Raw genomic sequence first — 25265 nt, forward strand, 5'->3', positions numbered from 1 at the left:
GGCAATAAAAGCATTAGTGACAAGAACAATGTTTAAGAAACCTTTGTAGGAATGAGATAAACATCTGTTTCCAGTTAGTGTCTCACACTTCCTTTCTGCCGTGACTTCTTATTTCACAAGTATCAATAGTACCAGAACTTTGGTACTTGCCCATGCACCCTCAAAACCCAAAAATGTCCAAAGAAGGGCTGTTATGTAAAAAATACAAACAGATAAGGAATTGCCCCCTATATTTTAGCTTAAATATACATCAGGCAATAGCAGTTTCTTCTCCATTTAACAGCTAAATTATAATGAACTCCTGGCTGGAAAGAACATGAAAATTTGTTACCACGCAATGTAACTAAAACAATTCCCAGCTACTGTATAATAAATGCATGGAAACACCATGTAAACCTAAGCAGTTAAAATAGATATGCATGTAATATAACAATAGAATGCAAACCCTTTTGTTATAAAAGGTGAGTACAATGCCTTGTTACAATAAACCTCCCCCAAAATAAAGCTTTTAGGCATAAAATCCCACATATTCAAAGTAGATCAGGCTAAGCACTATTCCAATGCAATTGCAAGCTTGGAGGAATCCCTCTTGCAGCCTGTGACCTGATGTTGGATTCACAACTATAAGGAAGTGGAAGGAAATAAGTTTTTGCAGCTGTGTTACTTCTGCCAAAGAAGAATCTTCATCATCTGTCAATAATAATGAGGTACTCATTTAGAGATAAAAGGCTCAACAGCTAGAAGAGCCTGGTGTTACAGCTGTAAACGTAACAAAAATGAATGGGGATGATAAAACTGACTATAGAACATGAGGTTTTCATTCAGAAGAACAATTTTCAACTTTAGTACTTCAAGAACATGGAATAAAATGTGATGAAAGTTCTCTCTCTCTTTTCCTAAGTGTGCTCTGTGTAACAATAAATGTGTGATCTAACACAGCAAGCGTGTTGATATCTGAATCTTGTAGTCATACTCATCATGATAAAAACTTCAGAGAAAGAAGCCTCAAAAACTGGAGTCTCATAAGAACATTAGAACAAAGAAAGAAATGTATTTAATGCCTGACTGACCGTGGTCTTTGAGGTTACTGGAAGGTACTATGAACAAAATCACTCTTGACAATGCAACAAGAACAAGGTCTTTTTACTAAGGGAAAACCAAAGAAGCCAGACCATATAGGCCCAGCAAATGTTTGACCATTTCCTGAAGAAATGCTAGTTACAGTCACTTTAGAGAATGAACAATGATTTAATGACAAAAATAATACTAAAATTAAGTTAAATAATAAAAATAATAATACAAGTCTTACCTGCATGCTGTAGCTGACCATTGTGGTTACGGATGTACTAGAATCTCTAAGCACTTGTAGACTGATTAAAGTTGTCTTCTTATAAGCCACAGCAAAACGAGATCCCACAGCAAAATATACTAAACCACGAGGAGCATCACTTTCAAGGACTGTTATAAAAGCAAATCTGGCACTGCTGTTCAATGCAGCTCCTGTGCTTACAGCATACAGCTCAACAAAAAAATATGTTTCAAATTCAGGTATCTGTAAACAAGAAATGATTTTCATATCATTATAAGACCTACTAATTACTTTCAGCTTTAAAAAATATATATATTATTTTGTATGCACAATGGATTACTTGTACTAACACTTACCACGAACATGCTTCCTGAAATGTGCAGTAAGTACAATGAAGTATAACCTAAACATAATATTGTAACAGGCACCACTCTGTGAGGCTTAAGATATAGAGAAATCTGTTATTCTGGAAATACAGACTATTGAATTTTAGTGTTCATATATCAAAGAATTAGCCTAGTCAATTCTACATTCTTAATGCTTGCTTATTGAAAATAAGGTAGCAGTATTAAATTACAGTATGACATTCTGCCTCATCTTTGATTTTGTACCTACAATACAAACATAACATGTTTAGAAGTAGAAATCTGATTGCTAAGATTCCAGAAATCATTGGAAATATGTTATTTGTATCTATTACATGGAGTCGTGAAGCAGCAAACTTGGGAAAAAAAAGTAGTTCTTTACAAGACAATAGCATTACCAAAAAATGATGATCATTGAAGACCTTTTTTTTTTTAGTAAATATAGCTTTTTGTTTCAGCTCCAGATTTTTTTAAATCCTACTTTAATTCTAGGAAAGCAGGATTTAGCTCCTAGGTAATGAAGTCAGTACAGCTGACTAAGTAAAAACTTTCAAAAGCTAGAATATGTCATACCATATGCCCTAAAAAATGTAAAATATTTATTGAATGTATTTATTACTCCATCATTTCATAATGTATTTGTTACTAATTTATAAGCTATCTTATGGAAGAAGAACTGGAAGAAGAATTAGGAAATATTTGGAGGGTTAAACAGCATATATTTTTAATTGAGTTGTTGTTAAGTAATTCTTTAAATGGAATGATCTTGACTAATTGATGACAGGCACAAATTTACTGGAATGCCAGAGGGAAATTTAGCCTTCCATTAGCACCTGTTAGAGTGGCACAGGCTTGTGCTTCATGTGGCACAACTGCATGTCTCTGCAGCTGCTGCACTGCTGTCATTAAATAATGATATCACTCCTTTGGACTAAACAGGTTCAAAATTCCAGTTTACTCAGCAAGGCAGCCTGTGCCCCACTCATGTATATATTTTATTCATTGGCTCTGTAATGTAAAAATAACATCTGAAGATGAAGAAGGAAAATGGTCCTCTTACTGAACCAAGAGGATGTACCCTGTTCCCTAGCGGGAAATCACTATTCCCACATCGTCCAGTTTGCATTATTTTCTAGAATGTAGTCAGAAAAAACATGGAAACCTTCTTATCTTGTCATTTTCCATTCCCCAGACCTCAGCGTTGCCACTAGCCTGGCTGTTAGGGTACTTTCTTGTCAAGTTTCAAACTCTCCATTCCGAAAGAATGGCAAACATTAATCCTTCCTTTCTTAAGGGACTACTCTAAACACTAGGTGTTCACACAGAAATATTTTTTTCCTTCTCTTTTCAATAAAAATGACTGAATGCGGTGCTTTGTGTTAATTCAATGACGTCTGCATTTTTGAGTGCCAGCTGGGCCTCTCAAGGCTCTTAGGCTTAGGCATACTCAACTGACAAATGCTAAATGGCTTTAGTGGATGATGGCTGCTAAATTGAACTTCACTGCTCACAAGATGGATGTGCACAGTGACAGATTTTAAGACACTCAGAAATTCTTACGCAGCTTTATTGTTGAGTAGAGTTTTCACAGATCATTGTGCTAGATTTAGGCATGCAAAAGTTGCAATAAAAGTTTTTTGTTGAATGACATTTTATTACTTACAGGATAGGCTTTCCATAAGCCACCCTGAAAAGTGCTTTGATAGATGAAAAATTTACTGTGTGAAGGACAAAAGTCCAGTATGCAAATATACATCTCATTGAAATAACTCCACTCTTTTTTTCTTATTGTTCTATAAAAATTTGAGATCTGCAATTTACTCTTCAAACTAAATACTCATCTCCTTTCCAAAATTCTATCAGTCACAATGGAGGTAGTACAAGCCTGTAAATAAACATGTGTTTGCAGAGGAGCTGGGCAGAGGTCAAGTTACCATCTTCAAACTGCACATCAGTTCCTCTGGATCAGAAGGTTTTTTTCATCTTGATAAACTGCAATTCAACATCATAGTGCTGTACATAAATGAGCGATAATTACTTACATTATCAGGTTTTATTTCAATGGAGATGTTGCACAATGTTTCACCTGCCATGCAGGTAGTAGTTCCCAGCACAGATACAAGTTCGTTCTCCAAGTTCATGCCATCTTTCAGAAGGACAACAGCTGTTTTATTAAAGGTCACACGCCAAAAGATCTTCACATCTTCAAAAGCCCTATAAGCAAATCAAAGGAGTATACACACAGTGAAGGAGAGCACTATTGCTTTAGGAAACATAAACTATAAAGGTAACATATGTTTTATGTTACTATTCAAAACTTACACTAGAGAACAAACTGCTTTGGGATGAAAAATTCTCTCTTTTTATTTAAATTCCATCCTTTAAAATCTGTTTAAGATTACCAAAAAGTAACACGGGAAGAAAATAAAGCAATTACAGACACCCAGATTCTTCTCAATTTTTGTTTCAGAAAACATGAGATTAGCTGAATAAGGGACAGTGGTCCTTGGAAAACAGGGATGTGCCCAAGTACTTTTCTTAATACTGTAGTAACCATTTGTCTGGAAAGCAAAGCAGAATTTGTCTTTCCTATAAGTTTAAGGAACTTAGTGTACCTGAGTATATTTGTTTAAAGTACACATAAATGTGCAACATATGTATGTGTTAATTAGAAAAAACATAGTATCTGTGTGAGTGAAGACATAAATATAGTACTGACACTTAGGTAACTTCTTCACTGCTCATTTTAGTATTCATACCTACTTATATTACAGAGGGAGATGAGGATTTGAGTTACACCTTTAACAGTGCAAATACTTTACCTTAAGCAAAACTTTCACACTTGCTGCCTTACGGTATAAGTTGGAAAATATTTGTTTTTTCCATTTCTGCTTTATAACAGTGTAGTGACAGACCTAATCACATTCTCAGCTAAAAAGCCCATTTGCCAAATTCTGGAAAGTTATTAAAGGAGCTGAAAGGCAAAGATTTATTATAAAACTCTATGATAATGTCTTCCATTAACAGCAGCTTCTGTGATTCAACACAGCATACTATAGAGTGTGGGAATAGCACTTGAATCAGCTGTTGCCTGCACCTGTTCGGTTGCCTTGTGACAATCAGCAGCACCTCTCTGTTTTCTGAGTCTTCATCAAGTACAAGACCGCTTTGTACTTCTGGAATGAATCCCAAAATGCCATTTTGGAGATCACTTCCTATACAGGAAACAGTCCATGAAAGTAATTAGCAAGAAAGTTAAGCTGAGACTACATTATAATTTTAATATGAATAACTGCTAAAAAAATTAAAATCAGGTATCAAAAGCATGCTGCAAAGTACCACTTGGGGACACCTCAAGAAAATTTATTTTAATGTTTCTATTCTTAACTTACATTCCATACTTATCTACAACTTCATATGTTGGCATTTCTAAATTTTATTTTAACTATTAGAAAAAGTAATTTTGAAAGTAAATTCCTTATGAGAGTCCTGCACATAAGCTTGTATTTTCAGCAGCATTCAGCAAACTGGCTGAATTCTGTGTCCCTTGACTTCAAGAGACTAGGTGTTACAGTAGTCTAGAACCATGCCAAATGCCTTGCTTATAATGCCCTTATGAGATATCACTTCAGCTATTATTATTTTATGTTTACCATAACCCTTAAAACATATTCTTTCCAAACAGAAATGGGCATCAGCATGCCCCTAGATGGACAGCATTGACAGGTTATGGGATAAAGATGGGCTTCCAAGGACATGACTTTAGCTTTCTTATTCATCCCACCCATAATGTTGTTGAACACATTCATTTTCCCAAATCGTTACATCAGCTTTTCTCCTGCATCTTTAATTCAGTGTGTGGAACTAGGGAGCTGCAAAATGCTGCATTGTTCTCATGGGAATGTAAATAACTTCAGCAAAAGAGCAGTGGGGGAAAAAAAAACAGGGTTAATGAGGGGAAACTAATGTCTTCACAGGGTCCCATTAAATCTTGCTTCTAAAGGATTTCTCCTTACAAGTAGTGATGGCTTTACTCTGCAGTTGAAAAGGCAATCCACTTCCCACCCAGTGCTTATTAAATGTCAATATATATACTGAAGATTAACACAAACAGCGTGTTTGCTTATGCACATGCACAAATATTTACCTTGTGGTGTCTATCTGTACAGTTAAATGCAGATACATGCTTTGACTCTTCTCCTTAACGTAAGTTGTCTCCTGACCTTACTTTATGTACTCATTGTACTCAGGGTGCAACTCTAGAGCATGTTAATACATTCTGTGGGATTCAATACAAGTTCAAATTCCAATCTGTGTCTATGCACATACTTTTCCAGTTGCATATACGGGCAACTGATTACTTGCATGGTGAATTCTAGAGACAATGCATATAAAGCGAACATATTTTCTATGGTCTGCTCTTGCATAAGTAATTTTGGTTGCTGCATAAACTCATCCGACAGCACAGTTTAATCCTGGTTCTCAATATCCACCTTGGTTTTTTAAGACTATCTAAATACACAAAACTTCTAGTATATGTTGACCTTACATATAATTTTCTTGATTAGCCTAAACTGTTTCAACTCCCAACTTGATTCTAAAACTTAATCTATCTTGTGGTTAAATCGGTTTATATTCAATTGATAAGTCTGATGATAGATATCTAAAAGCTAAATGCAGTGACTGAGAGAAAAATTCTTCCCTGATGTCCATGTAAACCTATTCCTATCCTCCATCCCCAGAAGAAGAGGATGACGACACTGCAGATAGCAACTGCATAGTATCAAAGAATGAAAACAGAAACTGTTTTTTGTACTTTGTACAAACCCCATACAATGTAAAAGTGACAAAATGACAAAGAAAAACAAAAAAGCCTGCAATGCTACTACATCTGCAAGAAAAATGCTCAAGCTTAGCATTTTCCCTTCATGAAGGGGACAGAGATAGGCAGTATCCATAAATGTATTTTGAACTATGTTGCTAAAGGATGCAGGGTGGGTTTGCTGCATTAGATGCTTCCTCTGATCTGGAAAACTCAAGATTTGGGAATTGAATACCCTGCTTATTATCAAATAGAAATCCAATCTTTACATGAAAATTGCTATGAGAACATACAGTTATTTACTACTGTTGAATTCAGATGTATTTACGAATTTTCTAAGGGAAAAAAATACTACCTGCAATAATTACTGTTGCAAAAGCACCAAATCCATATTCATCCTTTCCTTCCACAATCTGAGCTCCACATTCAGGATCTGAGAGGAAAACATAAAACAGTTCCTGTCCTTCGGGCTCATCATCATCAAAAATTTTTATGGACACCTTGTTTTCTCTTTCTCCATCCAGCAAAGTCAGAGAGATTGACTGTTCCTCAAAATCTTCTCCTTCCACTGCCCATGTGAAGTTCGATTTTTGATAAACATTTCCAAAGGGGTGTGAATCTACTCCACTCTGTGCACTCATTCCCCCAAAGGTTTTAACAGTTACTTCAACATCACCAGTAAAACCCTTCGTCCTTCTGATATGAAGTATCACTGTATTGGGGGTACTGTTGTTTGCATCTTCTTCAACATAAATAGACTTCGGCCCCAAACTTAGTATTCCATGAAGAATATCATTAGCCAGGATATTAACTGTTGCAACACTGAAAGCTGGATTCAAACGTGGACTCCAGGCAGGATTCACAGGTTGAACATCCAGAATTTCCACAGCAGTCAAATTTACAAAAAACAATTCCTGCATTTCAGACACAGTGTCATCAATTATTGATATTTCTATCACAGCACTTGTCTGAAAATGTAAAAACATAAGCTCTCCATTGTAGATGGGTATAAAGTCCTCTAGTGGTTTGGCACTTCCTGGAGTGGTCTGATATGTTAATTTAGTGAGATTAGTTTGAAAACCAAACAATCTTTGGACATGTAGTGTGACTGCCTGAACATCTTCTTCAACTGAAACAGATCTTGAGTTGAGAGCAAACTGGAAGATCCCCATTGGCTCAATTTCAGCTATTGTAAATCCTGATCTGAAACAGAAAACATACCAAAGTTGAGAGAGGAAATATGAAGTATGAAAAGTAAAACACTCAAGCAGATTAATTTCCAGTGAGCAATCAATGATGGCTGTAAGAAATTGGATTTAAAAAATGTGTAACAGTAGAGGGAAGAAATAGCAACCATACAAAGCAAGATGTAAAGATGTTCCCCGACAAATGTTTTTCCAATGATTGGATCAAACAGCCCTCCACAGGCTTAATGCATCCTGAGTCAGCACAGCATACAGAGTAAAGGATAAATAAGGTCTTCCTGAGAAAAAAAAGAGGCAAAGGGCAATATGAAGTCTTTCTATTGTGGACACAGTGCAGGGAGATACATCACAATACAGCCACTCTGAATAATACCAGTTTTAACTATTGAACAAACTTCCTGTACCAAGGGAAAACTGTGGAATAGACAGATGCTAGCAGATCTACAGTTTTAGCCAGGAAGCTAGAGAAGGAAGTTATTTTAAAACTTACCATGGGGCTTTGAAATACTACCTGTCCCCCCTGCAACATTACTCATAGTAATTAGCCCTATTATCAATATCCATTTAAGCTCTACTTTTTTCATATTAAATATATCCCCTTCTTATTAGAAAATAAGCATAGAGACTCAGACTCTCTGCTAAACTTTGGGTCTTACACTTACCTCTAGAACTGACCCATTTAGTGCTAGAGGCTACCAAATGGCACTACAATTATGGTGAGTGATTTTGGTTAACAAACTAGACCCTTTCCACCACTAAGGGAGACAAAACCCCTTCAAAATAATTGTCAGCTTTACCTCCTGTGGAATGTAGTCTTAAGTTTTCTAGGAAAGGTCATTCTTGTATACTCAAGGTGTTTGACTCACAGGGTCAACAGGTGCTGTGAGGACACCAGTCCACAGGACAGCCAAGCCTAGGAGAAGGGGTCAGCCTCAGGAGTTTAGTCATCCAGTTCATTCCTTACTTCCTTCAGATTTGCCAGTGTAACTGTAATATGGTGAAGCCAATACCTTTCTTCATACACAGTGTTATTCTATGTCCATTCTTTTTATACCACTTTTAGGTATCAATGAGTAAGAAAGAATGAAAAGATAACAACTAATGAAGAATAACAACTTAGCTGAGATGGAAAACTACATTAAATGTAATGGGTTTGTTTTTAAGAATAAAAAGGGGGGTTTGTATAAATTAAGTATTTCAGAGCATTTCTTGTTTCATTTTATTAATTTTAAATAATGTTTGTTGTCCAAGATCTTCTAAATGTGGATTTTTAGAGGCACTAATGAAACCTGTTAAGAGTTGCTTTCATTCTTCAGCTTCCTGGCTACAACTGTTGATCTTGGTTCTTCATTTTCTTAACTGTCTCCATCGTTCCAGACACATTCTAGGCACCTTGGATCCTAGTGATATGAAACACACTGGAATTGGAGAAAAGCCTCAGTTCTGATCAGGTCAGATCTGCAGTACTGACACTTGTTTCCACCTGAGACAAGACATACAAATTTATCAAAGAAGGCACTACAACTTGCCAGCTACCTATAATTTAACAGGGATTTGTATAAGGTATATGCCTGTACACAGGTCATAATTTTTGCAGCATGTGTGTGACTCAAAATTACAAGTAATATCCTTACCTCAGGCGAGCCCCACCAGACACATTGGTGTGCACTGCTGTTAAAGTGATGGCAAATGACTCAGGTTTATTTAGGCTTGGAGTAGCCTGAAATGAAATTACTTTACTTTGCTCACCAGAGGAAAACACAACAGTACCTGAGGGAAAAGAGTGAGAGAGAGCACGAGTCAAGACCACTACATAGGAATCCTCTTTTTACCTGAGAATGTGCTGAGATAGGGACTTTAATCACAATTCCACTCCCTTTAAGGAAGAAGAAATCTGCATGATAAGGGTCTTTCCTATATAAATCTGTCCTTCAGGGGCATAGCATTGTGCCTACCTCCCAGACATGTATCTATGAAGCTTAGTTCTTTTTTTGCTCATAAAATAAATGTATCCCTTACAGATAAAAATTAGACCATACAACTTTGTTCCAATGACTCTTCATTAATAAAGGAAGCATGTAGAGGTACAAATAACTAAAAGGCAGTGTCACCACTTATGTAACTTTCATAGCTGTTTCCTCAGACAAGTACTTACCAAATGGAGGAGCAATACTGCCTGGCTGAGCAAAGTCAGTGATTAGGTCTGGTGGGTATCCTGAAATCCAGCTAGCTATTACAGAGCCGTAAACTCCTTTTCTGGTTATGACAGCCTGGCCTGTCCCTGCTACAATGTCTGTAAGTCGTAAAATCACAGATTCAAAGCCAACCTGTAGAATCATAGTAGATTTTGTTATAGAAAATGGAATAAAAATGGGCAATAACATATATGAAAGTGTACTATATACTGTAAAGTAGGCATTTTACAATAATTATGCATGCATATAGATGTATGTATGTACAAATATATATGCATGAGTGTACGAATATACGTACTTCCTTCAAAACTCTTTAACAATACTTCTAAATCTTAGATTTCTGAGAATTAGGTCTCGGGGGAAAGGAACCAGTATGACTGATATTTCAGTACTTAGAACACTGAATATAGCATTCTGTGTCTGTTGTTTAAAAGAAAAAAACCCCAACAACCTGTCCTTAATGCTCACAGGCAATAGCTGTAGTACTACATATATACACACAGGTCTAAAGAAAATTATTAATTGCGTATCCAATGAAAAGTAAGTTGTTGCCACATGACATTGTTCACAAAATTATTCTTGCTTAGTATGACCTACTTTTCTTTTTCTTTGAGCAACAAATGGGACTGAAAGGATAATTTGCACATTCTAAAAGCAATTATAAATGGATATATGGTAGTAAACAATGTTTACAGAAAGACCATTTGAATTAAGTTCAATTACAAATTAAAATACAAAACAGTGCTTCAAGACAATTAAAATCATGAAATAAAAACTTCAATAAAATTTAAGAGAAAAAAACCCAGCATGTTATTGTCTTTGCCTGACATACAAAAAGGGAACTTTAGCACATATGCCACATCAGAATAGGCAAATTCTCTTTTCTCACCCTCATAGAAAGTAGACAAATTAAAAATTTCCCACTCAGTGATTAGCCAAATGTACTGTCAACTGCATTAAAACCCAGCATGACCTCCACCTCTTTTTGCACGTAATGCTGCATACATGCTGTTATCTATTTTGGGGCTGCTATACTTAAAGGAATAACATTGTCCAGAAGTAGTTATTTTCCTTTAAGTCTCAGAACTTCCATTTCCATGTTAAAAAAAGTATAAATTAACCATAATATTTACACTATTTACATTTTATAGATGAAGAGAAATTTTCAAACTTTATTAACACGTTTCTGTAAGAATTTGTATCAGAGAAAATACAATATACAGTAGAAGTAATAACTGGAAAAGTCTTGTCAGTCATTAAATTGGTTGCAATGATGAAAACTTTAAGGAGTCAACTGAATTCTTATAGCAGCTATCTTTGTAATGAAGTGTATACCTTTCTTCTGTGGTAGAAATGTCACACTGCAGCCAGTCTACTGACCTGTGAATTGGCAGCTTCCTCAGGAATAAGCAGAACAGCAGACTTTGCTTTTCCTAATATTTTAGGCACATCCTTGGCACTTCTCCTAACCAGGCTTACATTAATCAGTTCCAGAGTAAAATTCAAGCCCAGTAAAATAAATGCCTTTGAGAGAAAGAATTTAATTAAAAAGGTAGAAATTTAATTCCACTAAAAACATGCTATCCACCAGTTCAAAGAATTAAGTAGAACAATCTGCAGATTTTGTTCTACTTGCATACAAAAGGCAGTGTTTTCAAGACAAGTGTTTTGTTTACTATGTTTCTCAAAAGAAATACAGCTAAAACATCAATATTGTGAATGTGATTTACCAGCAGTTTGTTGGAATGTGAGTTTGTAGAGCTACTATTGCCATTTTAATAAATTGTATCTAACACAGTGGGCCTCATCTTGATTTTAATCCTTAGGATTAAAAAGTCATAAAATGGATGTAAAAGAATGTAAGTGTGGATGTAAGACTGTAATAATAATAATAATAAACAACCAGGGAACACAGAGAACTGCAGGTAAATTTATCTGCTGCTTCATAAGTCAGCACTGACAGATCACTATTTACAATCCAAAAGGGAAACTTGAGAAAATATTTGCATACATATAATAATAAAATATTGAACTGATAGTAAGAAAAAGCAATAACAGAAGGAAACACTGAATATTTGAACACATGCATAGTAGTGATTTTGCAATTATTATCTGAAAATGTGATATTTGAACCCAGTTCTATTCCATAAATAGGAAATTCATAATACTAAAACTCTCTTTTCTGCTTCTTCACAGTGGATACTATTGAGAATTTAGTACTTATTCCAGCACATATGTATTGTGATGAACACAAATGGAAACAATAGACACCATAGGAGCTAAAAGGATAATACAGACCTGATTGCTTATTGGCACTCTTTTCACTCCAAAGCTGGCACCATCTTTTACTGTAAGGTATCCCACCTCATTCTCAGGTTCAATTAGCATTTCTTCATGATGAGACATGATATGATACTCAACGATCACTTCTCCAAATGCCCCAGCATGCCGAGTTACATTTATCTGAACATACCGATCCAGGTTTCCCTCTATGAATACTGACTGCTGATCAGAGTACAGGGCAAACACTCCATAAGGATCATCATTTGCAAACACATTGATCTTTGAAATTCTTTTCTCTTGGTCTAAATCTGCTCCACCTTCTACTGAAATCAGCTGCACCACATAGTTTTCATCCAGTTCTGGAACATCATCAGGTAACAGGCAGATAATTATCTCAGCTGTACTCTGCTGGTCAGCAATGACAACGGATCCCTCTGTCCGAAGAAAGTCACCTGTGATGTCAGATTCACTATGTATTTCCCAGTAAACCTGAAATGAGTTTAGAAAATGCACAAAACAAAAGAAAGCAAAATTACCCACAGAGTCAGCAACTTTCATGTTCAGCATTCAGTATAGATAGCATACAGAACAGATTGGTTTTAAGTGGGTTTAGGTATGCAGAGAAAGAAGCACACAGACTACCTTACAAAAACATGTGTTGTTCCTCTAACACTACTACGAATGTAAAGATTTCCTTTGTATATCTTCAGAAGATTTATGCAAAACTATATGGAACATCTGAACAATTTTTTGAAATTATTTCTATTTTTACACCAACATTGTGTTGCTGGTTTTCCTGTTTCCAAGATTCCGCACATCAGAAAGGGGTGAAGAGTTCTCATTAAACACAGCAGAAGCTTTAACTAATTGATTTATTTTTAGTTAAATAAATAAGTGTTAAAATGCTGACCTCTAAACAACTTTAGGTAAAAAACAATGTGAGTGATGGTTCAAAATAGTCTGATTCTTACCTTTAAGTACGCCTAGAAAAAAGCAAATTGTGATGATCTCAAAGAAAGCTCACTACGTAACTATGCTCTGTTCTGTTCTCCCATCAAAAGCACAGGGGGAGAGGGAGAGAGAAAGAGAGAAAAGCACTGCAGTACTGTTTTTCTTTTTTCTTCCTGACCAGAGGAGGCTGAATCCAAATCTCCAAACCACAAGTACTAGGACTGAGTCCTTGCTAAATTCAGTCTAAAAGGCAACATTTCAAAAATGAATTTGAGAAACAAGCAATTGAAAGGCACACAAAAAATATTCCTCCATACATTGATACTGAGGATGATTTCAAATTATACTGTTTATTAGGAAAAGAGTGAGAATACCGTTATGTTTCCCAGAGTGCCCTGAATTCGTCTGACAAACAGTGTAATACTTTGTGGCCCTTCCACTGATGAGGGTTCTGTATAGTTATTCTCAGTTAATGATTCAGGAGCAAACTGTACAATACCATTGGGATCACCAAACTTCTGTATCTATAAAAAAAGTAAACAAACAAACAAAAAATCAGAAATGCAGAGTGAGTTGTATTCTTGTTCAAACCATTGAGATTCTCATTGCTAGATGCTATAGGGCACATATTTATTAGTTCTTCCTGCTGAGTTTTCCCCTCTTAGGAAGATTCAACAGTACGTTAGTCGTTAGAACTGAGAATGAGAGAATAAAAAAACCCAACCTGGCAGGCAGGACCATCAAGGTATCACAAGGGAGTGATATCAAGCCCATGTGCACACACACACAAACACGCACAGGCACACAAAGCAAGACTGTTATATGATATCTATAGGTAACTTGCTCCTTTGTGAGAAAATCCTACAATGACAGATAAATAAGTTTAAGCAGGATCTAAACTGAACAGGAGTCAATATGATGTTGCCAATAAATACAGAAAGTTTTCATGCTTGGATTAATAAACACATTACATGTAAGCAAATTCAGGCAATTGCAATGATTCTCTTCACTGAGTTGAACCCCACTCAGCTTTAAACGACTTGTAAATTATAAATGGTCTAAACACAGTTCAGAGAGTAAATTTGAAAGGATTTGGAAAACATATCCCATGGATACAAGAGACAGCAGAGAAAGTATGAATGCCCTCTTTTCAGGTTTTCAGCACTATCCAAGGAAGAAAAGGACAGTTTTATTTCAAATGCTCTATTTGAATATTCTGATATTAAAGTAGGAAACGCTCAGGCACCTTGGGCTAGTGTCCAGAAACTCTTCTAACATTACCAGTTTGCAAACTCAGCCCTCTGGGATAGAGCTCACCCACATCCATCTGTGTGAATCACTAGCTGCAACGAGAGTTCATGGTGAACTGACTTACAACTGAGTTGTAACACCAGTGCCTACTGAGAAGCCAATTCATTGGCATGCAGGGTGGGACATTAAAGTCCAAGGAATGAACCTAGGTCCCTGAAGGAGAAATTGAGGAGTCTGTGGAAATAGGAGCTAATTCCATCAACTCCACAGACCAGAAAAAAAAAAGAAAAAAAATTCCAGTTTCTAGGAAAGATTTATTGTTTTGCGGGCTTCTTATAAAAGCCTTATAAATATTTCCTTAGTTGCTGTATCCCTAGAGCAATAATTTATCTTTGCCAGCTCCCTCCACCTTCTCCTACAAGTTTTTGCATTTCTCTTGCTCTGCAATAGTCAGTTCTCTCCTTTCTTTTATATATGATAGCTGGAGCAGAAGAAGAGGTTACAAAGGGATGAACAACAAACAGACATTTAGAAATGAGGACCCAATCTATGCTCTCTCCAAAGAGAACCACAGATATCTGCACATAAGAGGGCCAGGTCAGGAGTTATATACCAATTTTTACTGACAAGTTCTTTGCCTTCTTTTTTAAGAAGTGAAGCTCTAACAATGCACCTAAGTATTACAAGGGACAAAAAAACCAAATTACAGACTATGCAATAATTATTAATTTTTAAAGGCCTTGTAGGATAAACACCAAAGCCAACAGAGATCTCAGAAGAAAGAAAAGCAATAATGACTTACGATTAGTGTAATGTTGTTTGCCTTAGGATCTAGTTCTGTTTCACCTTTCATAAGGCTCAGTCTAACAATGAAGATCTCCTGAACCTCAACTTCTTCATGAGGATAGACTTGTAGATTAATAGCTCTCAGACCTCCTTCTCCTTCTCCAAAATAGAATGATCCATTCACAGGGTCACCAATGTCACTATTCAGGGGAGATAAAACCTCTTCTGAATTGGGTCCCAAGATGTCCCAATTAATCTGTGGAAGATATCAGTTTCAGATTTAGAGTAGTGATATAATAGCCTCCCAGGGGCAGAAATGACATAGTACCACAAGTGACATAAAAATTCTTGTATCTGGTAACCAGCTATGTTTAAATCTTTGCTGTTAATACAGAATACAAAATGTTCATAACTAATTCTATGTGTGAAAATATATAACCCTTTGGAAAAACAGACATGACAAATTACAAATGAAATTTTTAAGGTGTTAGTTAGCCACAATGCCAGTTTATGAAATTCTAGATATTAGTAATAGAAGAAAAAATGAGATTTCTTTAGCACATAACAGGAAACACACAGGCCAGTTTCCATTTCTCTCCCTTTCACAATTTGCTTTGTGAAGGTCCCCAAATGAGTACTCATGACCAAAACCATTCCCTGTGAAGTATGATATCAAGACAGAAAACGACAAATATTTTCTTAAGAGTCTGATATAAAAGTTTTTAATCCCTCAAGTGATGATTCATACTTCTTCAGCCTAATTAAAAGCTAGAATATTTTCAAAATTTCCCACAAATTAGATTGCTTTTGAGGAGGTCATATTCACCACTTTAAAATCATTATTTTGGCCATTTTAATTGTTCTCCACTTTTCTCAGATGACTTCTAGAAAAAGTCAAAGGCGCCAAGGCATTTTTTTATATGGGGGGGAGGAAAAGCTGATGGCCTTTACTTCCAATCTTCCAGTCATTTGCCAGGACTGTGAAAGGCCTGCCTTAGTTCATATTTATACCTTCACTTTGTCACTTTTCTGTAGAGAGTAAAGAAAAAAATCTAGGAAACTCTCAATATTTACTGCAAAAATTTTGACCAGCTTTAGGAAGTAATTCCACTGGATTAAATTAAATTAATGGTGGTGCATGAAATTAACCATATTTTCAATGGGATTAGGAGCTAGTTCAAAACAAATTACATCAGATGATAATAAAAGAAAGAAAGCAGGAGGAGAAAGAGAAGATTAAAAGGGTAGCAATATTTTCTGTTATACTGCAACTATATGCAATTCATGCTTAATGAAAAGCTGCAATTATCCTATTAGAAATCAATCACAAAGAAGCTCTTAAAGGAAAATGCAGGAGCTTTTTGACCTAGTCACTGGAAAGCATTCAGTCTTTGACAGCCAGGGCCCACCTGTGTCTCCCCTAACAATCTTCCAGTCCTTTCCAGCACCAGGGACACTGCCGTGGGTCTATCAGGATTGGGAAGAATAATTCGACTTTGGTTGAGAAATCGGACGATGCCCTGGGGGGAGTCACTTTTAGCAATAGTGACCTGGCTCACTAGGTGGAGCCCAAGGACTGCTCCGCCAGTGGCTCCTGTCAGCTGGATTTCAAATTGCTCTGCAAATTCACTGCATGGAAAAAGAAAAAGAGGTTCTGTGATATCTGAGAGAAAAAATAATTAAAACTATACTAGCAATTCAATCATGCATCCAACTGGATCTGTTTAAAGGTATACAGAAATCATCTCTGTAAGCACACAGGACAAGATTCCTCCCATTTGCATAGAATGGTGATATCTGAAATAAAAATAACGTTCTGTCTTCCACTGGTGTTAAATTTAAAAAAAAAAGGCAATATATTTTATTATTCACGGCAGTACTATCAACACCCAAAACTTCTGATAATCTAATTTTAAAAGAGTATTTGTTTGCATAAAATTTAACAGGAACTAAGAAACTCTCACAGTACCTTCTTTTTTTCTGCCTTTAAATTTAGATGATTTTTCAGCACTGCAGAATTTTGATTTTCAATTCCAATTCTACACACAGGCATACTGCACATGCTAAAAAAGGATTTCTCAGAAGTAAATTAGTGAATAAATATCTGAAAAATTCATTACCTTTCTTCATCATCTATAATAGAGATATAAACAAAAGTCTCGTTCTGGCCATGATAAAAAATGACAGAATTATTATGGACGACATAGTCAACACCATTGGGAAGTGCAGAAATACTTCGAGAAAGAAAATCAGCTGTTACATAGCCATAAGTTCCATGCTTTCTCACAACAGGAATCATGATTAATCCAGCATCCTCTTCCACTGCAAGAATAATCGAGAAAAAGTTATTTTATTTCAAAATTTATGCTATAGCCACAGACTTATCTTCTAAATCACAGCAAAAACTTAAGGTAAACTTACCCTGTAGAAGGATATACCGTGGATCAAATTCTATGGTGCCTTCCGCATTATCACTTTTTGCTATAGTGACTCGCACTGTGGAGATATTTCCTATTATTGGAGGTTGATCCATCTGTAGACCATTTTCTTTTATGGTAAAATCAAATCCACTTGCAAGAACATAAAAAAGAAAATTACACAAAAAATTCTCATACAAGTATTAAGATTCAGGTATGACAATTTGTCAATTACCACAAATACTTTTATCTTTTGACACTTATCACTGAAGACTTTTTGATCACACTTTTTCAAACTATTATATATGCAAAAATAGTAGTTTATTCACAGAAATATGTATTTTTATTTTTTTCTTTCTCATTTTATTTTCTTATTTGAATTTCATGCAACTTGACAATTTGTATGTAATGTATGGGCTTTTAGCTTTAATAAATCTTAATCAGCAAAATCTTTATACTAATGTTAAAAGAATTGGGTTCCCCATAAATCCAACTTCTATTATGATTACTATTATAGCTGTCTTATGAAATTTTATAGTAAAACAGCTGAAATCCAGTGGTAACTTTATGCAGGTAGATCAGATTCCAAATATAGTTTGTTCTTCTGCTTGTAATCAATCAACTGGGAATTTTATCTTTACCTTCCTTGGAGTTCCACTTCAGTAATCATCACTGAAAAGTCTTCAGGACCTTCAGGAAAGTCATCATCATGAATTTCAATCAAAATCATTTTACTCTCTTCATGTGGTTCAAACAACAATTCCCTTACTGTGGGAGTGAAATCAATTCCCTCCTCTGCAGTTCCATTTATTATCTGAAAGCAAAGACGCACTTTGCCATAAGATCCCCTGGAACGCACAACAGTGATGTTAACCTGAGGGAAAGAGGACGTTTTCTTTAAAAAAATGGATTTGTTTTTCTGTTACAATTGCCTTTAGGAGACTGTTCTAAAGGCTTCTTTTCAATGGTTTTGCCAGGTAACAACAAAAAATTTGCTTTAATAAGTACAGAGTACATGTAACTTAGCAGATAGCCTTTCTCAGAGCATTAAAAAACTCCAAAAGCCTCATACAGCCATTCTGGAGACTGTGCTACAATAAATACAGAATAAATCTTTGACTATTTTTTTTTCCTAAAGTTAAGCACAAATATAGCAACAATATTGGTATCTATCAGTATTTTACATAAGAAGGAATTTTAATCTAATACCCATTTTTCTTCTTCTGTTGTTTGCAATAGTTCACGTGAAAATGTAAACTCTCCATATGGAAAATCACTGGCGGCCATGGTCATATTTGCTGTGCTGCTAGATTCATTTATGAGTCCTCCATCACTGACTCCAGTCAGTTGAAACTGGTAGTAATGCTTCTCCTCAGGTCGGTTGTCATCTACAGCCTACGGAGAAGAATCAATGAAAGCTAAAAGGAGTTAAACCATTTCCAGGGAGAGAGGTATAACTAGTTTCTAACCAAGACACCAGCTAAATAAAAGGAAGTACTTGTAATAGCTACTGGTGTTAAATCTCTCATATACCTGTATTAGAATAACTGCTGCAGACTGCCTATCTCGCATTGTCAAGGTCCCCGATGTCTCAATAAATTCTGTATGATGAGGAGGTGTTATATTCCAATATATTGTGATCTCACCAAAAATCCCTGGGCCACGTATCAAGCTGCAGGTAAGAACATAAACACAGATTTCATTTTCTACCTTTAATATTTGATATCCAATCCAGAGACAGACAGTACACCATATTGTTGTGCATGAAAGATGTTATCAGGACTGTGAAGCTTGAGTTTTAATGTATTAAGTCACTATTAAGATCTTTACAATTTCCTCTTCAGGGCAATAACATTTCTGCTTTTCTGTTTAATTTCCCTGTGTTGGGAGGCATCTTGATCTGTATTTTTACAGAGCGAGCTTTAAAGTTTTTTTGTACAAATAGCCCAAAGGTGGGGGCTGAAAACTAGGCACTCTTGGTTCCATTCTGCTTTTCAGTAGATACACATGAAAAACAGAAGGGAAATGGGACTTAAGGATAATGCCCAGAGGCAATTTGGTTTTTAAGGCAGAAGAACACTAGAATACTACTATAAGGTTGCTTGAGAAATGTTCTGTCTGCTGCTTGTCTAAAAACCTAGAGCCTAATCCTACTCATGAGATCAGCCTTGGTGAACTAAATCATGGCAAAAAATTTGTCTATACCTAACATGATCTACTACATGATCAACTGCTGCTGCACGAAGCGTCACTTTGTCTTTTGGGCTTCTCAGGGCAGCATGAGAAGCTGTTCTGTTGCTTATATTTGCTGGTTCACCAAGGGAAAGTGGTATCATTGTTTTTTACAATACCCTTAGAAGGTATGGTACCCTCCATTTCTTCATCTTGTTTTCAGTGGACTGAATGAAGTGAAATAATTTCATCTTGTTTCAACTAAAAAACCGGTTGCCCCTTTGGTTCTGCTAGCCATCACAGCAATATACTGAAATATAGTTCAGGCACCAATCCTGAACTGAATCCTGAAAAGCAAAAAGCATCTTCAAATGTCATTGATTCCCTTCCCCCTTTTCCTACACATACATTTTCTTTAAAAACAAGTATCTAATTTTAAAAATAGTTCTGATTTTAGAACTGATAATGAAATGCAGCATTCAAGAAATTCTTGCCAAATGTGGAGTCTCACAGCTTTTGAAACTGAGTTGTTGCCCTTCCTTTGGAAAAATGAGTGATGTACCCACCTAATAAGAGCAGTTCCATTATAATTTCCTGAAGGTTCTCCAATCAGAACATGCTTGGATGAATGGGCTATCCCAACTACCCCAGAAGCTCCTTCATCACCCACAATAATGATGGTTGCCACACCTATGAACAGAACAAAGCTTCTTATGGTAAATGAAAACGTAACTAATGAGGTAACTTTTGTAAATTTTGTGACATGAGTGGTTAAGCCCTGCCTTCCCAGAGAGCCCATGGAATTCCCATCCTTGGAGATATTCAGTATTTAAGTGGACAAGGCACTCAGCAACCTGATTTAATTGTGAAGTCTCCTGTTCCTTGAGCAAGGTTTTCAACTAGATGTCCCCCCTGGATGGTCCCTTACAAATGAAATTATTCTATGATTCTTACAGGTCTGAACCTGGTTTTGGTTTTTGCTTCTTTTTGTTAAAGAATTCTTTATGGACAATGTTAACTATCTGAACACAAAAGTCTACACCAACAATTAATTTAGAATGAAAAATTATGATCTAAAATTCTCCTTGATTTCTTCAGACAAAGAAACAACTTAGGGAAAAAGACTGACAGTTAAAACAGCTACCAACTAGCTGCACACAAAATATATAAGCACTGCAGACTAAAACAATATGAACAGACTTACTAGAATTCTTATATGAAATGTCTCAAAATAGACTGTAATGAATTAATTCTTTACCATTTAAAGGGGATATCTCTGCATCACCAGTAGAGACTAGCTGAATGGTAAAGGTTTCATTCCCCTCCAGTAGACCATCTTGTACCGCATGTAAAACAATCAACTTCTGGGATTCAGTCTGCATCATGTAAAGATCAGAAGACAGATAGATAGATAGATAGATAGAAATACACACATTAAGTGAAACTAAACAAAATATGGTATTATAAAAAAGTTTTTTTCTTTAACAAATCAAGTGTTAACCATGCATATGCTTGATATATTCTGTAATATTTTTTAAATATGACACTTCTGATCTGACTGAAATGTTTTCTTACAGATTAATAAATAGGAAAAATCATCTCTCAAACATTGTGTGCCACCCCTGGCTATTTTCGACTGAATGATTGAAATAATTTTGAAGTTGTATTCACATAGAAGTTTTCAACTTAGAGGAAACTTTGTATACAAAATCTTTTCCAGCAGAAAGTGTATATTCAATAGAATACATACATTCTAAGGATTAACATTATTAAGATTAGCTATATTATTTGCTATTAGACCTGCTATAACAGGTCATAGCAAATTCCTGTCTAATCCACATTTTTGTCAGTGGGCAGTAGCAAATGCTTAAAATAAGAATATAGGAAAAAAAGTATGTACATATCGTATAACTTTAGTACACCATGCATACATACTTGTATTCTTACACGTATGCATACAGAAGAATTTCAGGAATAAAAAACAATGTTCAGGCCTATCAGTAGACAAAGGATAGCAAAAAGATAGCAAAACTTTGCCAAATACTGGTGGTCTTACCAAAAAAGCTATTTTCCAGCTGATTAAAAGTAAAAAAAACCCAAATGGTATGCCTATTTATTTAATGCAAAAGAGCCTTGTACAGACAGGATAGATTATGTTAAAACACTTTTCTTCATTAAATATTTTGAGTAGACTGTAAAAGAACAATATTAAGATAACAAGAGCTCGACGATATCCAATATTGCAGCTCCTACTTCAGAGTTTTAACTTGCTATGAAACAGAAATCAAATAACACTGTCCAGTTTGAAAGTCACCAGGGTGTTTTATTAATTATTGTTTAAAACCTGCAAATTTTGAGCATTCATTTAACCTTCTCACCCTTTCAATATCAATTTTCCTTTTCAGTCGTCTGATACTGCAATGGAATAAATGTTTCTGTAATCATTCTTCATATTCAGTACATTTTTTTTCCTCTTTCTTAATTGTAAAAACAATTCAGATGTGAAGAGTGTATCTGCCTGATGATTACATTATGCTGCCTTAAAAAGGAGCATGTCAGCTCTCCTCTTCTGTTTGAAAAAACACTACATACTGTTAACCCCACCAGTTCAAACTGGCCTTTTTCTAGTGTTACAATACTCGGTAACCCCCTACTTTTATAAACACATAACAACAACCATGCAAACACACATAAGAAGAAAGTATTTATAAATCCAACAGTAAATAATTTAATTCAATATCAGAAATACCTCATTAAAGTGAAGGGTACCATTCAGAGGGGTCAAATCATATCTGGCTGCTTCCTCAAGAATCCATAGCACTTTAACAGCTCCTCGTCCTCCTTCACTTCGACTTACAGTGAGCAATACAACTGCAGCAGAGTCATCAGGTGTCTGAGGTTCCTTCACTGCTACCTGATGAAGAAAGAGAAGGAGGAAGTAGGAAAGGCTGTAGCAAAAGGCATTGATTCTGGCTTGAGATAAACAACAAAAAACATTATCAATAAATAAGGACAAGAGTGAACATCAACAGGAAGATAATAGATGTAAGAAATGTGTTGAATTCTGCTAGCAAAGATTATTCACTCGTGTTATTTTTGTATGCCCTATGATTCAAAACAATTACAGACAATGAGTCACAAGCAGGCACAGCACCAGCAAAATGGAGAGCAGAAGAATCATTCACTGGCAAGGACTAAGATGAGATATGTTTCATGATTTCTTTCCAAAATTTACTTTCAGTAATACAGAATATTACAAAACCATTTTAATATTCAACAGATACCAAAAATCCTACCTGAGACGTCCTGAATTGCTAGCATAATGAATTAAATTGATTCAGTCATGCAGAAATCTACATCTATGCAGCAGCACTGTCATTGCTGTTACCATCCTACACAGCTAGATGAAGACAAGCACTAATATGCCTTTCAATGGAGTCATGTCTTCCACTGCAACGAAGGCTTACCAAAATCGGCTATGTGTTAGTGACACAAACCCACTATCCAGCTTTAATAGAAAAGAGTGCAATCCAAATCAAACTCACATTCTTTTCTTCAAACCCAAATACTCCAACAGGGGAATCATTTGGTGGAATAGCAACAGTTACCAGGGTGTCATCCCCAAGTCTTGCACCACCTGTTACCCTCACCAGGGCAATCTTGAATATCTCAAGGAATTCAACTTCACTGTCATCTATGATTGTAATTTCTATTTCTCCTGTAGCCTGCAGAAATTGTTTAAAAAAAAGAGCAACAAAGTTTCATTTATAATATTTTGTGAATTGCTTGAAAAAAACTGAAATTTAAAATAGGTACATTTTATCTAATAATAGATAAACACACATTGTTCAGTTGTGCTTATTTCTTATCAAACATGTATATTTATAATGAAATAACAAAATTTCAAGAACGGTTTTTAAATCCATCATTGTAAATCTTGTATGTTAAAAACAGCAGACTGTTCTGCTTTGGTACTCAGTAGAAAGTGCAGGTAGACAATATCATACTTGAGCCAAAATTCTGCTCGTAAAGTATATCCTTCTATTTGCCAAAGACCAGTTCTGTTCACTTGAAATCAAAACCCTTTCTGTACACTAAGTATTGTCAGGGGCAGCATGAAATTTAAAACTACAAGTAGAACACAGCTAAGAAAATATACAGGCTTCTTCTGAGAATTTATAGAGAAGAGAGTTTATGTTACAAATTTTCAGTGTAACAGGCTTCATTATTAGAAATTATGTCTTCACTTGTGGAGGTACCAAAGGCATACAACACTATTTGGTCAATGCTTATGAACATTCTGCTTTTCCGTGTTAAAGAACTGAAATTGGGAGCATCATTCACATACATAAGGCTATAAATAAAAAGTTTTCAGTAAAAAGATGCAAATTCTGCTGGAAGAAAACATGAGAAACTCTTAAGCTGGTGACCCAGAGACAGCTAAACTTTCAGCAAGTGCATACCTGCCCATCGGCAAATGTAAGGTTTCCAAATGATGGTGTGAAGTCTTCAAAGCTAGCAGTTGAATGAATGGCTTCCCAATACAGAGTTGCTGATCCAAACCTCCCAGCCTGGCGAACAACTGGAAGTTTCAGTATATTCTGTGGTGGTGGTACCTCATAACCAGCAACAGCTCCAGTTATATCCTGTAAATTCAACAAGAAACTGGTGAGTGTCACAACAACCTTCCCCCCCACCCCACCCCCACCCCCTGCCTTGCATATTGACTTGCAGGTAAAAATAAATGATAAATGAAGAAATACATAAGCACTTGTAAATTAGTCTGAATTTAGCATCGATCTTGCTCTGAACAGAAGTCTGGATTAGGTGACCTCCTGAGGTCCCTTTCAGAATATTCTATGACACCAGTTTTAGCACTGCCAGCTCCCTGATAAATTTCATATATTAATTGTGAAGAACCTTTTAAGAAGGAATTGTTTGTCCGGTATCTGGCCTTTTTATCCAGAACAATTTAGTGTCATAAACCCTATTAGAACACTACAAAAACTGGTCTGGAAACACAGAATCTCTGGCTGGAATACTGCTTTAAATATTTTTCATTCAGATATACTTACCTTTGTAATGTTGAAACTAAATACTCCTCTGGCATCATCATTTTCTTCAATTGTTATTTCAGCTATTTCTAACCCAAGCCTCTTCACACTTGGCTGACCTCCAGTAGGAGAATCGACCAGTTGCACATCAGTAATATTGATTATAAATCCTTCCTGTAACTCTGGAACATTGTCCTGCAAAATATTTTTAAATGTCACTTTTTCAATAAAACACTCATAATACATGCAGGAAGCTGACTACTTGTAGGTTGCTTACTGTTCAAAAATTCTCAGCATTTGAGACCATATAACCAATCCCTTGCTTCACACCATATGAAAGGTGAAAAAGACTACCTTTGCTGAGCTTTAGAAACTGAAGTTGGCAGTCAGATTCCAGATGTGTAAGAATGGTGGAAAATATTGCTGGCTGTCACTTGATTCTCCTATCTATAAGA

At 35.8% G+C, this 25265-nt stretch overlaps 1 protein-coding gene across 1 annotated transcript in view; it reads right to left on the minus strand.

Annotated features, from left to right (window-relative positions):
• The window catches only part of GPR98 (G protein-coupled receptor 98), a 284088-nt gene that overhangs the window by 170338 nt on the left and 88485 nt on the right, over positions 1-25265 (minus strand). The window contains exons 55-76 of the mRNA XM_010578035.1: positions 24832-25005; positions 24220-24402; positions 23302-23481; positions 22506-22670; positions 21015-21132; positions 20323-20446; positions 19118-19256; positions 18794-18979; positions 18226-18458; positions 17589-17737; positions 17288-17489; positions 16577-16796; positions 15184-15423; positions 13505-13654; positions 12195-12668; positions 11277-11420; positions 9857-10028; positions 9336-9471; positions 6852-7699; positions 4772-4889; positions 3717-3888; positions 1310-1552 (exon numbers count right to left, since the gene is read on the minus strand). Of these exons, the coding sequence (XP_010576337.1) occupies positions 1310-1552; positions 3717-3888; positions 4772-4889; positions 6852-7699; positions 9336-9471; positions 9857-10028; positions 11277-11420; positions 12195-12668; positions 13505-13654; positions 15184-15423; positions 16577-16796; positions 17288-17489; positions 17589-17737; positions 18226-18458; positions 18794-18979; positions 19118-19256; positions 20323-20446; positions 21015-21132; positions 22506-22670; positions 23302-23481; positions 24220-24402; positions 24832-25005 (4770 nt within the window). The remainder of the gene's footprint in view (positions 1-1309; positions 1553-3716; positions 3889-4771; positions 4890-6851; positions 7700-9335; positions 9472-9856; positions 10029-11276; positions 11421-12194; positions 12669-13504; positions 13655-15183; positions 15424-16576; positions 16797-17287; positions 17490-17588; positions 17738-18225; positions 18459-18793; positions 18980-19117; positions 19257-20322; positions 20447-21014; positions 21133-22505; positions 22671-23301; positions 23482-24219; positions 24403-24831; positions 25006-25265) is intronic.

The sequence above is a fragment of the Haliaeetus leucocephalus genome, unplaced genomic scaffold (genome assembly GCF_000737465.1).
Source record: "Haliaeetus leucocephalus isolate CR32 unplaced genomic scaffold, Haliaeetus_leucocephalus-4.0 Scaffold598, whole genome shotgun sequence".
Classification (NCBI taxonomy): Eukaryota; Metazoa; Chordata; class Aves; order Accipitriformes; family Accipitridae; genus Haliaeetus; species Haliaeetus leucocephalus.